Source organism: Erythrolamprus reginae, chromosome 1, assembly GCF_031021105.1.
Source record: "Erythrolamprus reginae isolate rEryReg1 chromosome 1, rEryReg1.hap1, whole genome shotgun sequence".
Lineage (NCBI taxonomy): Eukaryota > Metazoa > Chordata > Lepidosauria > Squamata > Dipsadidae > Erythrolamprus > Erythrolamprus reginae.
Window position 1 is genome coordinate 56229729 of NC_091950.1, and position 14111 is coordinate 56243839.

The 14111-nt window shown below is 39.1% G+C and overlaps 1 protein-coding gene across 1 annotated transcript in view; it reads right to left on the reverse strand.

The window, feature by feature from the left end:
• Positions 1-1816: 1816 nt before the first annotated feature.
• The window catches only part of CCDC197 (coiled-coil domain containing 197), a 33030-nt gene continuing 20735 nt past the window's right edge, over positions 1817-14111 (reverse strand). The window contains exons 6-8 of the mRNA XM_070739536.1: positions 12290-12400; positions 6173-6289; positions 1817-3076 (exon numbers count right to left, since the gene is read on the reverse strand). Of these exons, the coding sequence (XP_070595637.1) occupies positions 2963-3076; positions 6173-6289; positions 12290-12400 (342 nt within the window). The 3' untranslated portion in view covers positions 1817-2962. The remainder of the gene's footprint in view (positions 3077-6172; positions 6290-12289; positions 12401-14111) is intronic.

Below are 14111 nucleotides of genomic sequence, written 5' to 3' on the forward strand. Positions count from 1 at the left end.
TATCAGTGATGAATCAACACTAGATGGCATCAAAGCATTACATTTCTAATATCATGAAAAAACTGATGTTGGACAAACACATTTAATCCTCCCTTCTATTTTCCTCACAATGACAACCTGGTGAGGTGAGTGGGACTGAGAGGGAGAGTATAAGTGAGTGATTAGCCTAAGGTAACCCAGCTGCCTTTCAATTTTGTAATTGTGTAATTATATCAATGTTTTAATAACATGTTATAATTATATATAATTGCATATCAAATTTCTGTTTGAACTCTCAATTTATTATTACCAGACCATCTGGTGATTGGGAGGATTTGATCCAAGATTTTCAGAGTTTCAGGTCCAATAGAGGATTTGAACACAGGCCTACGTTCTGACCCTCTCATTGTATCTCTTCTCTTTGTGAATTCCTATATTTTCCTTCAGTTTAAAAAAAAGGAAGGAAAACCCACTGACCCCCACAATGTAAATTGGCTTCTAGATTTATGTTTCTAATAGCAGGTTTCCCTGATCTCTTCTATTTATTATCAGAAAAACAGAAAACAGAATCTTAACAGTTTTTCCCATCGAGTAACTTGTGAGATTAGGTCAACACATTTAAAACCTCAGCTGCATTTGAAAAACTTTCGATTGATATCTTTTTTTAATATATTTAATAAGGCCTTTCTGGCTTGTCTACCTTATTAATAAATACAAGGATTTATGGCATCATGAGCTTTATTAATATTAATTTGCACTTCTGGTTTGGATTTGTGTCTCTATAGGACAATTTGAAAGAATCTTGCTTTAAGACCTTGCCCTATCATACCCTTAATATATCCACAATTAATTCTTCTGGGCTCCCCAAGGTTGCCTTCTTCTCATTCCAGGCCATGAGTCAGACAGGCTTAACTGGGTTAATGTTACAGTGGTAGTTTCCCCCTATTCTGACAAAGTATCCCTTACCTTAAAGCAGTGTTTCTCAACCTCAGCATCTTTAAGATGTGTGGGCTTCGATTCCCAGAATTATTCAGCCATTCTACTGACTGTCTATATATCTTGAAGAAACACTTCATTAAAGGAATATCATGAAATTTTCCTGACTTGAAAGATAGATAATGAAACCAAGAGAAAGATAAGTAAATATAGAACATTAATCTCACCAGTTTGCTGCAAGCCTATAAGCATGTATTGTTTTTTAAAAACATTCCTCAAATAGACATTTGACCTCACTGCTTTACATTGTTTCAGTCATTGATCCTGAACATCTCACTGATATATTATTTCATTTCATTACTGAGAAACAATATAGACATTTGCAAAGTTATTCCACTAATTTTGAGTTGGTATTTAAAAAATTGTTATCATTAAAAAAAATCAAAAGTTTGTATTTGTGGTTTATAGATGATCCAGACGTTTCTTATAATCAGTTATGGAGTGAAGCCTATGTGTGAAGACGGGAGAATTCTAAATGGCCATGGATTATAATTTCATATATAATCTGATTTTTAGGCTGCTTAATTCAAAGTTTTAAATTTGTATTTAAACCAAAAGAGCTCACTTCAGAGCGGAAACACCATCCATATATAGGGTGGACAGATGTAATCTATTTCTACAGCTTTGAGAGTTGGTTAAAATATAGAACTGTAGTAGTTAGAACTGGTCATAAAAGATGTATTTCTTGATGTTTGCCCTTTTTTTATAACTTATGAAGGTATAGCAATTTTATCAACATTTGCAACTGTACATTGTCCTCCCATAGACATTTCCTGTGCAAAACAGAATAATGTATGTAACTATTACTCTAATACACAAGAAGGGACAAAGATCTGACTTCTTTTTTAAAAAAAGTTTTCCTTGTTTTTATTTATATTTTTATCATTATCACCCAGTAGCATCTTTACTAGCTAATATCAGTACAATATTGTACATTGTATTATTATTTAATCTCTTTAAAACTTTGTTATTAATGTACTTACTGAAATACTTAAAATATAAAAGTTTAGATTATTTTTAGGCAGCATGTTTGAACATAATAAACCGCTTCACTGTGGACCATTTATTTTATTTATCACATTTAAAAATCTCATAAAATAATTTTCAACACATCAGTTTACTGAAAACCATTGAGAATTGAACCGTATAATGGAAAAACTGGCAGACGGTTAGTAATTCCATGTTAAGAGCGGACTGTGGTCTGTTGGTTTCTGTTTAGAATAAAGTTGGCTGAAAAATCTTAAATGAACTGACTCATCTCCACTGACTAGGATGCATGGCCTAGATTGGAACAAGCTTTATGGAAGCATTTTGAGGGCGCAGGATAGAGTTCTGAAGGGGAACAGCATTGTGGGGATAAGCAAGTACCCTGAGTCTGTAGGATGATCAAAGATTTACCTGTCAAAGTATAATCATCCAGTCATTACTACAATCTGGGAGTGGATGGTATAATGCCAATTTATTGCATAAATCTAGCTAAATAAACCTGACATCTAGATGATTAAGAAGGAGTAAAGCTAGCAATTAGATTCTGGAAGATGTTATGCATCAGTTGGGAACACCCATTTATTAAGCAGACATTATATGCTGTAAAAATGTCTGCCTGACATGTTATTGAGAAAAGACACAAGATAGAAAAATATAAGGTTATGCTATGTTTTGGTTGCCTACAAAGAGGTGGAAGAGATTCACTCACAAACAAATCCAAAACAATCAGCAAAGTTGAAACTGAAAAGCAAAAGTACCTGTCAATTTCTAAAATGGCATAGCTGATATCTAAACTGCTAATTTTTGTCTTTGTTCATTAATAAGCAGGACTAAAAATGCCACTTCTGTGTTCTTGCCTGTAGGAGTCTGATCCTGAACTCAGGTGCATGTGCCTCTAGTGACAGCTGACTTGTGTACAATATAAAGCATTTCAAGGGCCCATGCAATGCAATATTTTATTTCATGTCTCCTTGCAGGACTTGTGTTTTATATATTGTCCTCATTTGCTGCTGCTTCTTGACTTTTGAAATTTGATCCTAAAAAGACTGGCTGAATGGTTATATTCTGGCTTCCACAGTTCCTTTTTCATCTTAGTTTTCTCATAAATGAATTCCTGGTCACGTTAAGAAAGAGAAAATGAATTGAGTATAATTATAGATAACATATTACTAAATATATTCATTTACTTAAGTGCATGAGCATAACATACTGTACATATAGAAACATAGAAACATAGAAGACTGATGGCAAAAAAAGACCTCATGGTCCATTTAGTCTGCCCTTATACTATTTCCTGTATTTTATCTTACAATGGATCTATGTTTATCCCAGGCATGTTTAAATTCAGTTACTGTGGATTTACCAACCATGTCTGCTGGAAGTTTGTTCCAAGGATCTACTACTCTTTCAGTAAAATAATATTTTCTCATGTTGCTTTTGATCTTTTCCCCAACTAACTTCAGATCGTGTCCCCTTGTTCTTGTGTTAAAACACTTCCCTCCTGAACCTTATTTAACCCTTTAACATATTTAAATGTTTCGATCATGTCCCCCCTTTTCCTTCTGTCCTCCAGACTATACAGATTGAGTTCATTAAGTCTTTCCTGATACGTTTTATGCTTAAGACCTTCCACCATTCTCGTAGCCCATCTTTGGACCCGTTCAATTTTGTCAATATCTTTTTTGTAGGTGAGGTCTCCAGAACTGAACACAGTACTCCAAATGTGGTCTCACCAGAGCTCTATATAAGGGGATCACAATCTCCCTCTTCCTGCTTGTTATACCTTTAGCTATGCAGCCAAGCATCCTACTTGCTTTTCCTACCGCCCGACCACACTGCTCACCCATTTTGAGACTGTCAGAAATCACTACCCCTAAATCCTTCTCTTCTGAAGCTTTTGCTAACACAGAACTGCCAATGCAATACTCAGATTGAGGATTCCTTTTCCCCAAGTTCATTATTTTACATTTGGAAATATTAAACTGCAGTTTCCATTGCTTTGACCATTTATCTAGTAAAGCTAAATCATTTACCATATTACATTTAATATGCAAATTAAATACTGTGTACATATGCAAGATGTTGTGGCATATCAATTGCAGATGCTTGTGGGAAATCTGATATCTCTACAGATTGTGAATTAGCCCCCACTTGTCTTTTCTTGCTCAAGGTTGAAAATGATATTTTTGAACTTGTGTTGACTCAATTGCTTCACTTTCCTTACCACTTGTTACACTCTTCTAGGCAAAGCCCCGCATTTAGTAACACATGCAGTGGCAACATGCACCCTCCCCTGGGTCAATGGTCACTACCCAGCTGCTCTCTAATTTCTTCTGCACCTGCTGTTATCAAAGATGTTCCCAGTTGCAACGTGGTTATAACCTTCACTGTCTCTCAGAACTTCAAGTCAAAACACAATACTGAAGATAATTCTTTCTCTGAGTTATCCGTTCATTTTTCTGTTGCATTTTTTTATTTGTTAGTTTGGTTTCTGTTGAATAAGCCCACCTTAAAATACTGGGTTTGGGGGGTTTTTTTTTACCCAGCTTCCAGATAACCCAAATCAAGTACTACACATTTGGGGTATTTAGTAGCAGGAATGAACCCCTGCTACTCATATAACAAGAAAAACTATGAATTATGCACCAGAGACTTTCCCTTAAAGATTGAAGTGGATATTTAATTTAAAAATATGTCTCATGTGTTCAAATTTGAATATGTTACTCTACTGAGAAATGTCTGGAGCAGCAGTTGCTCTTTAAACATAGAAATTTGGAAGCATGAACAGACCTTTATGAATCAACATGAATTGTGAACTGGTCTGCGAAATAGTTTTTGCAGAGGGATCAAAGAATTGAATTTGGGATCAGCTCATGGAGGGAAAAAAACAACAGACATTTTGAGGTAACAGAATGACATCAGTAAATACTGTGTATGAATACATGTTCCTTCCCTTTAGATTTACACTTCATTCAATAGATAAGATGTTCTACTCTGTTTTGTGCAAGTTTGATTTTAGAAGAACAAACAGATTTACCGGGTTTTTTGGTGCATAAGACTCACCTTTCTCTCCCCTAAAAGAGGGTGAAAATTTGGGTGCATCTTATACACCGAATGTAGCCTCGCCCAGCTGTCCCCAGCCTTTGGCTTCTGCCTCCCATCAATTTGCCTCCTTGCAGCAAACTGGCAGAGTCTGTTTAGCACGAGCAACTGATCGGCCTCCTGACCATCAGCTGATTCAGGCTGCAGGCAGGAGGTTATGGCAATCCCTGTAGCCTGAAACTATTAGCGACAAGATTGTCTCCGGCCGATGTTGTGAATTATTGAATTGGATGAATGTGGATGACTGTGCATAGGGCTTTTAGAATTTTGATAATTTTGTATATTTCTTTTAAAACAATTAAATTTCTACACATATATTTGTATTTACTATGTTGTATGCCGTCCTGAGTCGCTTCGAGAAGTGTGGCATAGAAGTCTAATTAATTAATTAAGCTGCTTGTGCTAAACCTGAAAGTGAAACTAAAACTGCAAGGAGGCAAATTGCTGAGAGGCAGAGGTAGATTTTTATTTTCTTGTGCTAATCAGGCTGTGCTAAAATTGACTATTTGTTGTTTGCTGCAAGGAGATAAGTCAAAAACTATAAATGCCTATAGAATGTTCAAATTATTAGACTTATTCTTTAAAGACTGCTTTATCATTGTTCTTGACAACTTAACAAAATGAAGAAGCTTTTTAAAATAAATGCTTGATCTGAAGAGGCTCAGTGCTATTGTATCTTCTTTTAAATAGCAGAGAATAATTATACTTCCAGAAAGCCACATCAATTTTAACAGCATCTGTACAAGTATAATCTAAAATGTAACAATGTCCTGTTGTGGTATTAAAATAAGGCAGCTGAGTTAGACCCTGACTAAGTCATGTTTGGAGTAGATCTAATTAAATAATTGGGGAAAGTTAGTGTCTACATTTAAGAAAACCTTCTGGCATTAATAAACTTCCTTAATGTACATTTCTCCAATTTTTTGCTATTTCTATGGGTCAGGCACACATGCACAGACATACACAGCAAACAGTGTATATCATTTGTGCTGTTTTCTAGGAGGCAAACTGTTGGGAGAGGCAGAATTTCCCCCCCTTGTTTTCCTCCCCTCAAATTAAGGTACATATACTCCGGTGCATCTTATACTTCGAAAAATACAGTACCTACTTGGATCATATCCAGCTTGGACTGGAAAGTCATTTCCCCCAAAGGGCCATAATGCTTCATATAGCACCGCTCTGCCATGTCGGAGATTCCAACTAGCATCTTGCTTAATTCTCGAGTCTGCAGGAAATATTAAGAAGTAGATAAACAAACCTTAAGGAGATGTAAGAAAAAAAGAGTATTGTATTGATTTGCATTGAAGAAGTCACAGATGGCTACTTATCCAAGGTCTACAGAGAGAGGCGGCATACAAATCCAATAAATAATAATAATAATAATAATAATAATAATAATAATAATAATAATAATAATAATTTTAAAAAATGAAAGTTAAATACAGAACTATCTTCACTAACATTACGGCCCTGAATTTTCTCATTCTATAATCATCTTCACTAACATTATGGCCCTGAATTTTCTCATTCTATTATAAGTATACAGTAGTAGGGGAATATTCTAATCAATCAGACATCATTCTTCTGCTATAGCTCAAGGTGGCTTCCTGCTTGATCAATATTTTTTTCCAATGCACCTTATAATTTAATTGTTCCTTGCCACAAATTTTGAGTACAGCACAAAACATTGTGGGCTGTCCCCTGATATCACTAGACGACATCGCTAAGGCTCACTGCTTTAGAATAAAATCATACATAATCAATCTCTGATAAAGTGAGCTACACTCCCAAATAAGGGGTGTGCATAAGTGCACTGCCTGCCTACCATCCCTGTCCTAATGTTTGTTTCTTTGTCTATTTGTTTGTTTGTTTGTTTGTTTGTTTGTTTGTTTGGGTTGAAAGGGACCTTGCAGGTCATCAAGTCCAACCCCCTGCTCAAGCAGAAAACCCTACACCTCCCCAGTCAAATGGAAGTCCAATCTCCTCTTGAATATGTCACGAGCTGGGGCATTCACAACCTCCATTGGCAGGCCGTTCCATTGGTTGATTGCTCTGACCATCAGGAAGTTCTTCCTTATTTCCAGGTTGAATCTCTCCTTGGTCAGCTTCCATCCATCGTTCCTCATCTGGCCCACTGGTGCCCTGGAAAACAGTGTGATCCCCTCCTCTCCATGACAACCCCTTAAGTACCTGTATACTGCTATCATGTACCCCCTGGCTCTTCTTTTCACTAGACTACCCACGCCCAGTTCCTGCAACCTCTCTTTGTATGTCTTGGTTTCTAGTCCCCTTATCATTTTGGTTGCTCTTTTCTGTACCTTTTATAGAGTTTCTATGTCTCTTTTGAAGCGTGGTGACCAGAACTAAATGAATTACTCAGTTTCTCTATTATTAGTACCAATATCATGTATGTAAACATTGTTATCTGTTTGTATACTACCAATACATACTTGACAAAATAAATATAATAAAATAAATAAAGAGTGAGGAAAATCCTCAGGGACAACTCACACCCTGGTCAACACTTCTTTATTCTCCTACCATTGGGAAGGAGATATAGAAGCCATAGGCAGCAGCACAAACAGCCTGAAGAACAGTTTTTATCCATGGGCTGTCAGACTCCTGAATGAAAAATAACTATAACATAAGACGATTGACATGCAATAAGCTCACGGTGGAATAGGATTGGGTGTTGGTTAGCAAGGTTCACTGGAATAGGGATTTTCTATCTTTCACTGAGAGTTGTATTGTGTTGTGGAGTGTGTGTGCACGAAGGAAGGCTCAGCCAATCTCATGGTACATATGTTGTACTCTGACAATAAAGGTTTGAATTGAGAATCTTTCTAATAACAACAAGCTCTGATGAATAAATATAATTCACATTACTGTCACCATGCAAAATCATCCCACTGTCCTCATCCAGAATTTAAATTCTGGAGTGGAAAACAGTACACTTGGAATTTCCTACCCATTTTTTACTCTGATGCAAATAGTGCAGGAGAATATCAATTAAAATTCCTTTCACAAATACTTGTTTGTTTGTTTGTTTGTTTGTTTGTTTGTTTGTTTGTTTGTTTGTTTATTTATTTATTTATTTATTTATTTATTTATTTATTTATTTATTTATTTATTTATTTATTTATTTATTTATTTATTTACTAGATTTGTATGCCGCCCCTCTCTGCAGACTCACTGATAAAAACAGCATGTAACAATCCAATTAATAAAACAACTAAAAACCCTTATTATAAAACCAAACATACGCACAAACATACCATGCATAACTTGCAATGGCCTAGGGGGAAGGAATATCTTAACTCCCCCCATGCCTGGCGGCATAAATGAGTCTTGAGTAGTTTACGAAAGACAGGGAGGGTGGGGGCAGTTCTAATCTCTGGGGGGAGTTGGTTCCAGAGGGCCGGGGCCACCACAGAGAAGGCTCTTCCTCCAGGGCCTGCCAAACGACATTGTTTAGTCGACGGGACCCGGAGAAGGCCAACTCTGTGGGACCTTATCGGTCGCTGGGATTCGTGCGGTAGCAGGTGGTTCCGGAGGTAATCTGGTCCAATGCCATATAGGGCTTTAAAGTCATGACCAACATAATACTGCTTACTTTTCTCTTCTTACTTTAGGTCTTTCTCTTTTTAACTCAACTGTATCTTTCTTTTCCTGTTCAGCCTATGGTTGATCAACTACACTTGTTAATGCCTCTCACTCCATAAATTACATGTGCTTTCACAGAACCATGCCAATAGGAAATTAGAATAACAGAGTTGGAAGGGGCTGTTTGAGAAAAAGGTTTAGGTGTGTTGATTAGTGTAGGAGCTGTAAACTACCTTAAGGACATTATGCAGGGAGAGGAAATATGGAGGCAGGATTCTTGGGAACAGCAGCCATTGGGAAGGGAATTCCTTGTCGGGTGAGTTACAGAAAGACAAAAGACAGACCTTTCAGTTACACTTCGCATTAATGGCACGAAGCCAGGACAAGCTATTTATATTCAAAGATATCACTCTCTAGATAGACCAATTGACACATCAACCAGCGCATTCCAAGAAGGAAAGAAAGCATGGGGGGCTTATAAAGTCAGGATTCTGGTCTCCCTCACAACCAAGACAGACTTCGGGGCAGAAAAGTAGGTCATGGACTGGATGGAAGTGGTTGTCCCAAGAGGAAATTGGAGATACAGATTCTCTGCCACAGAAGTTATGTTTGTCTAGGTAAGCATACCTAGTTAATTTCACTGTAAGATTAAAATAACGACATCTTGGAAATCTGAAACAGATTTCTAACTCTGGCCTTTACAACCATGAAACTGGGGAAGGTCCTTTTTCACATGTTTGTCACACTCACATTCCTGCTGTGTGTTAAGCTGCCTCTTATTCAACTCTAGTCCTGACAGCAGCTCTCCTTCTGTCTTCCAAAATCATTCCCACGTACCATTACAATCAATGAAGGGCCGCTCTTCTTACCTGCTATCGGAACTCCCTTGGAGGCTGTTGCAGGTGTGCGCACGCCCATTGGTGTGAGATTTGGCTTCTGCGCATATGCAGCAAGCCAAATCTCGTGCAAGGGCATGCAAGAGAGTGGGATTTCGGTTATTTTCACCTATATTTTTGCATCTGTGCATGCAGAAAAATCAGTGTTGGCTCAGCAGCTGCAAGCTGTGTTGAAACATCCTGGTGAGTTAGTGGGGTAACACCTGGGGTCATTGATGTAATTGTTGTATATATATATCCAACAGAATATACATACATACATACATACATACATACATACATACATACATACATACATACATACATATTTTCTGTTGGGTATATATATATATATATATATATATATATATATATATATATATATATATATCAATCACATATTTTTGCTGAATATATAAAATTAAGGGTTCTAAGATATATATCTATATATATCTATATATATCTATATATATCTATATCAAGAATAGTCCTAAAAATGCGAGTTCCAGGTACATACGTGAATGATGAGGCAGCAGCCATCTCGATCACCGGAACATAGAAACTTTAATAAAACCACTTAGCTTTCGTTAGCGTGCTGCTAACTTCGTCAGAGTTTTTAAAATGCCGTGGGAGACAAACATCTTTATAAAGCATTACTCAGTCTGCTCATTGCCCGCGTCACGGGGCCACACCCTTCCCTCCCCCCTGCGGTAAGCCTAATTGTGGGCTTAATCCTAAAAGAAGCCTGGTTCTCGAATGAAAATTCTTTAAATAGACACATCGATATGCCATCGGCATACCAGGCTTTAAGGCACCAACAACGACTTAAAGGAGATGGGTCATTAAGATTGGACACAGCCCCCAGCAGAATTCCCCAGGCCAGACATAGAAACCAGCCAAATGAGGGTGGGATAACCCTCCACGAGAAACAAGGGAACATACTGGAGCAATACGGAGGTAGAGGTGGAGGGGCACAATTTAAGTCTAACATAGAGGACAAGGGGGGATTAGAACAGTGTAGACCTAGGACGAGGACATGGGTAAAAAAATTGCAAGAGCAGACATGTACCATTATAAAAAGTAACAACGACAATGGGGGGAAGAAAGGAATACCAAACACCTCCGAAGCATTGCCTCACAACTCCACCCCCTCCCTTGGGGAGGGAAAAAGGCAACAGACACGAGTAAAAGCGGCAGGTCTCCCTACAGCCAGCAGGATTAAGCCTCACAATTCCACCCCCTCCCTTGGGGAGGGAAAAAGGCAACAAACACGAGCAAAAGCGGTAGATCTCACTTCAGCCAGCAGGATTAAGCCCACAATTAGGCTTACCGCAGGGGGGAGGGAAGGGTGTGGCCCCGTGACGCGGGCAATGAGCAGACTGAGTAATGCTTTATAAAGATGTTTGTCTCCCACGGCATTTTAAAAACTCTGACGAAGTTAGCAGCACGCTAACGAAAGCTAAGTGGTTTTATTAAAGTTTCTATGTTCCGGTGATCGAGATGGCTGCTGCCTCATCATTCACATATATCTATATATATCTATATATATATACAGTGGTCCCCCGCGTTTCGCGACCTCGATCATTGCGAAACGCTATATCGCGATTTTTCAACCCGGAAGTAAAAACACCATCTGCGCATGCGCGCCCTTTTTCTATGGCCACGCATGCGTAGATGGCGCCGGGCAGATCAGCTGCTGGGCGGCTTCCCTGGGTCTTCCCCCTCTTGCTGGCGGGAGGGCGAGAAGCCCCCCCAGCACCCGCTCGCCCGCCGCTCGCCGCTCGCCCGCCCTTCGCCCGGCCACCCGCCATTCGCTCGCTGCTCGCCCGGCCACCCGGGTTCTGGGGGGTGCTGGCAAGCCCCCCATGCCGGCGGCGACGTTTTAAAACAGCCGTGCGGCTTCCCAACTGAGTCCCAAAGCCAAACGTCAAAGGCGAACTTCCGCGTTTGGCTTCGGGACTCAGTTGGGAAGCCGCGCGGCTGTTTTAAAACGTCGCCGCCGGCATGGGGGGCTTGCCAGCACCCCCCGGACCCCCAACCCGGGTTTGGGGGGCTGCTAGGAAGCCCCCCATGCCAGCGGCGACGTTTTAAAACAGCCGCGCAGCTTCCCAACTGAGTCCCGAAGCCAAACGTCAAAGGCGAACTTCCGGAAGTTCGCTTCAGGACTCAGCTGGGAAGCGGCGCGAGCGAACGGCGTGGGCGGGCGAAGGGCGGGCGCGCGGGCAGGCAGGGGGCGGACAAGCGGCGGGCGCGGCAGCAGCGAGGAGTTTGCGTGGGCGGCGGGGAAACCCCAATCTTCGGCTCCTCGCTGCTGCGGCGGAAGTAAAAACACCATCTGCGCATGCGCAGATGGTGTTTTTACTTCCGCACCGCTACTTCGCGAAAAACCGGTCATCGCGAGGGGTCCTGGAACGGAACCCTCGCGATAATCGGGGGACCACTGTATATATATATATATATATATATATATATATATATATATATATATATTCACACACACATATATCAATCAAAATAAATACATATACAGTACATACATACATACACACACACACACATACATACATACATACATACATACAAACATACATATGGAACTATATATATATATATTCCTTAATTTTCAAATTCAGCAAAAAAAACCACCATGTGACATATACATATATATTTCTCCATTCCCACTCTAGCCTGAATGCTGGAAGAAAAGTAGGGGAGGGGGATTTTGAGAAAAAGTGTGTGATACTTACACGCTGATTTGAGAGGCTTGCTTTATTATCAATATAATTAATCAGATCGATGTTTCTTTCCTTCAGTGCATCGTACTTTGATTGGAGCTCTGAAACTTTGCTAATCAACACCTACATTGAAGCATATAATTGAAAAAAAGGATGTGCTTTTGCAAAAAGAAAAAAAAATCTGTGCATCTGATTCCTCTCACTTACAGTTAAATATGTCATGTTGGTGGTTTTGCAGTAATAAAATTTGATCAATAGATGGCTAGACTGCACTACAATAGTTTCAGTCCGTGGAACATAGGCCCATCACAATCCTGTGAGGTAAATTGGGTTAAGGAGAGAGACTAAAGGTCATCAATTGAGTTTCCATGACTGATGGTAAACTAGAATCTGGATCAATAAAATTAGGTCCTTGTTTTAAGAGTCTTTTTCTTTCCCCCAATAAAATATACGTCTGGGCTGGATGAGGTCCAGGAGCAGAGCAACTGCTTTGCTTTTACCAGATTATCCAGCACAATCTTTGAAACCTTTTATTCATATAGCAGGTGAGAAAATATTTCTCTGTAAGAGAATTGCAGAACACAAATCAGATTCTTCTAAGAGTTCTCTCACTGACTTGCAGCAAATTACAAAATAAGTCTGATTCAACACACTGCTGATGTACTAAATCAGGGGTCGGTAACCTTAAACACTCAAAGAGCCACAAAAATCCTAACTAGAAGCCCCCTGTTAAATTCTGGAGCCAACCGGAAGTCTAGTTTGCCCACCATAGAGTCTCTCCTAGCATCTCCTACTTTTTCCTCTGCCAACTGGAAGTCTGGTTACCCCCATCATAGAGTCTCTCCTCCTAGTGTGGTGCCCTTTTTCCTCTACCTGTCCTAATTGAAAGCCCTATCAATTGTGGAGCCAACTGCCGATGGAGCCGCAGCAAAGGGATGAAAGAGCCACAAGCGGCTCCAGAGCCATAGGTTGCTGACCCCTGTACTAAATTAACTAAAATTACCAGCATCTCTTACTATTCATTATGCTGACTAGGACTGCTACTAGATGTAGCTGCATCTGAAGAAATATTCTTTCCTACCTTTATGCTGTTAAGAGAAACAAGCCCATTCACTGGCTATAATGATTACTTATTTTATTATTTTATTTAACATTTATATAAATATCTGTCTTTTACAAACTCTGAGTGGCTTTTAACCAACATTAAAACAACATCAATAATAAAAATAATAGGGTGAGGTGAATGAGGGAATTTAACAATAGTCTGCATTGGGAAGCTTAATTTTGGTGCCAGATTTTTAATAACTATGGCTTTAATAGTTATAACTATAACTTTTTCTGCCGTCAGTCTTCTATGTTTCTATGTTTCTATGTAACTATTAAACTAATGTATTAAAACCATAAACATTAAAAACCCGGCTACAAAATTAAGTTGTGCACACAGTCCATCTTTAAATCCCCTCATCCACCTCATCCTATCCCACTGCTTAGGGGAAAAGTCAGGTTTTGATTAGTATATTCAACCAATGAATAGTTTGCTAACTTTAATAAGGCCATTCTGAAATATATAAAATGGTATACACTGAAAAGGAAGGTTATAGCCTTTTTAGTCTCCTGATAGATTATCTATTTATATCCCATTCATAAAACTTAAATCAAATATTCTATGTTTGTGGCATGACCATAGTTATCTGTCTGTTTGTTTGTCTGTCTGTCTGTCTATTTATTACAGTTGGAAGGGATATTGTAGGTCATCTACTCCAGCCCCCTGCTGAAACAGGAGTTCCTATACCATTTGAGACAGAAGTCCAATCTCCCTTTGAAGACTCTGCTC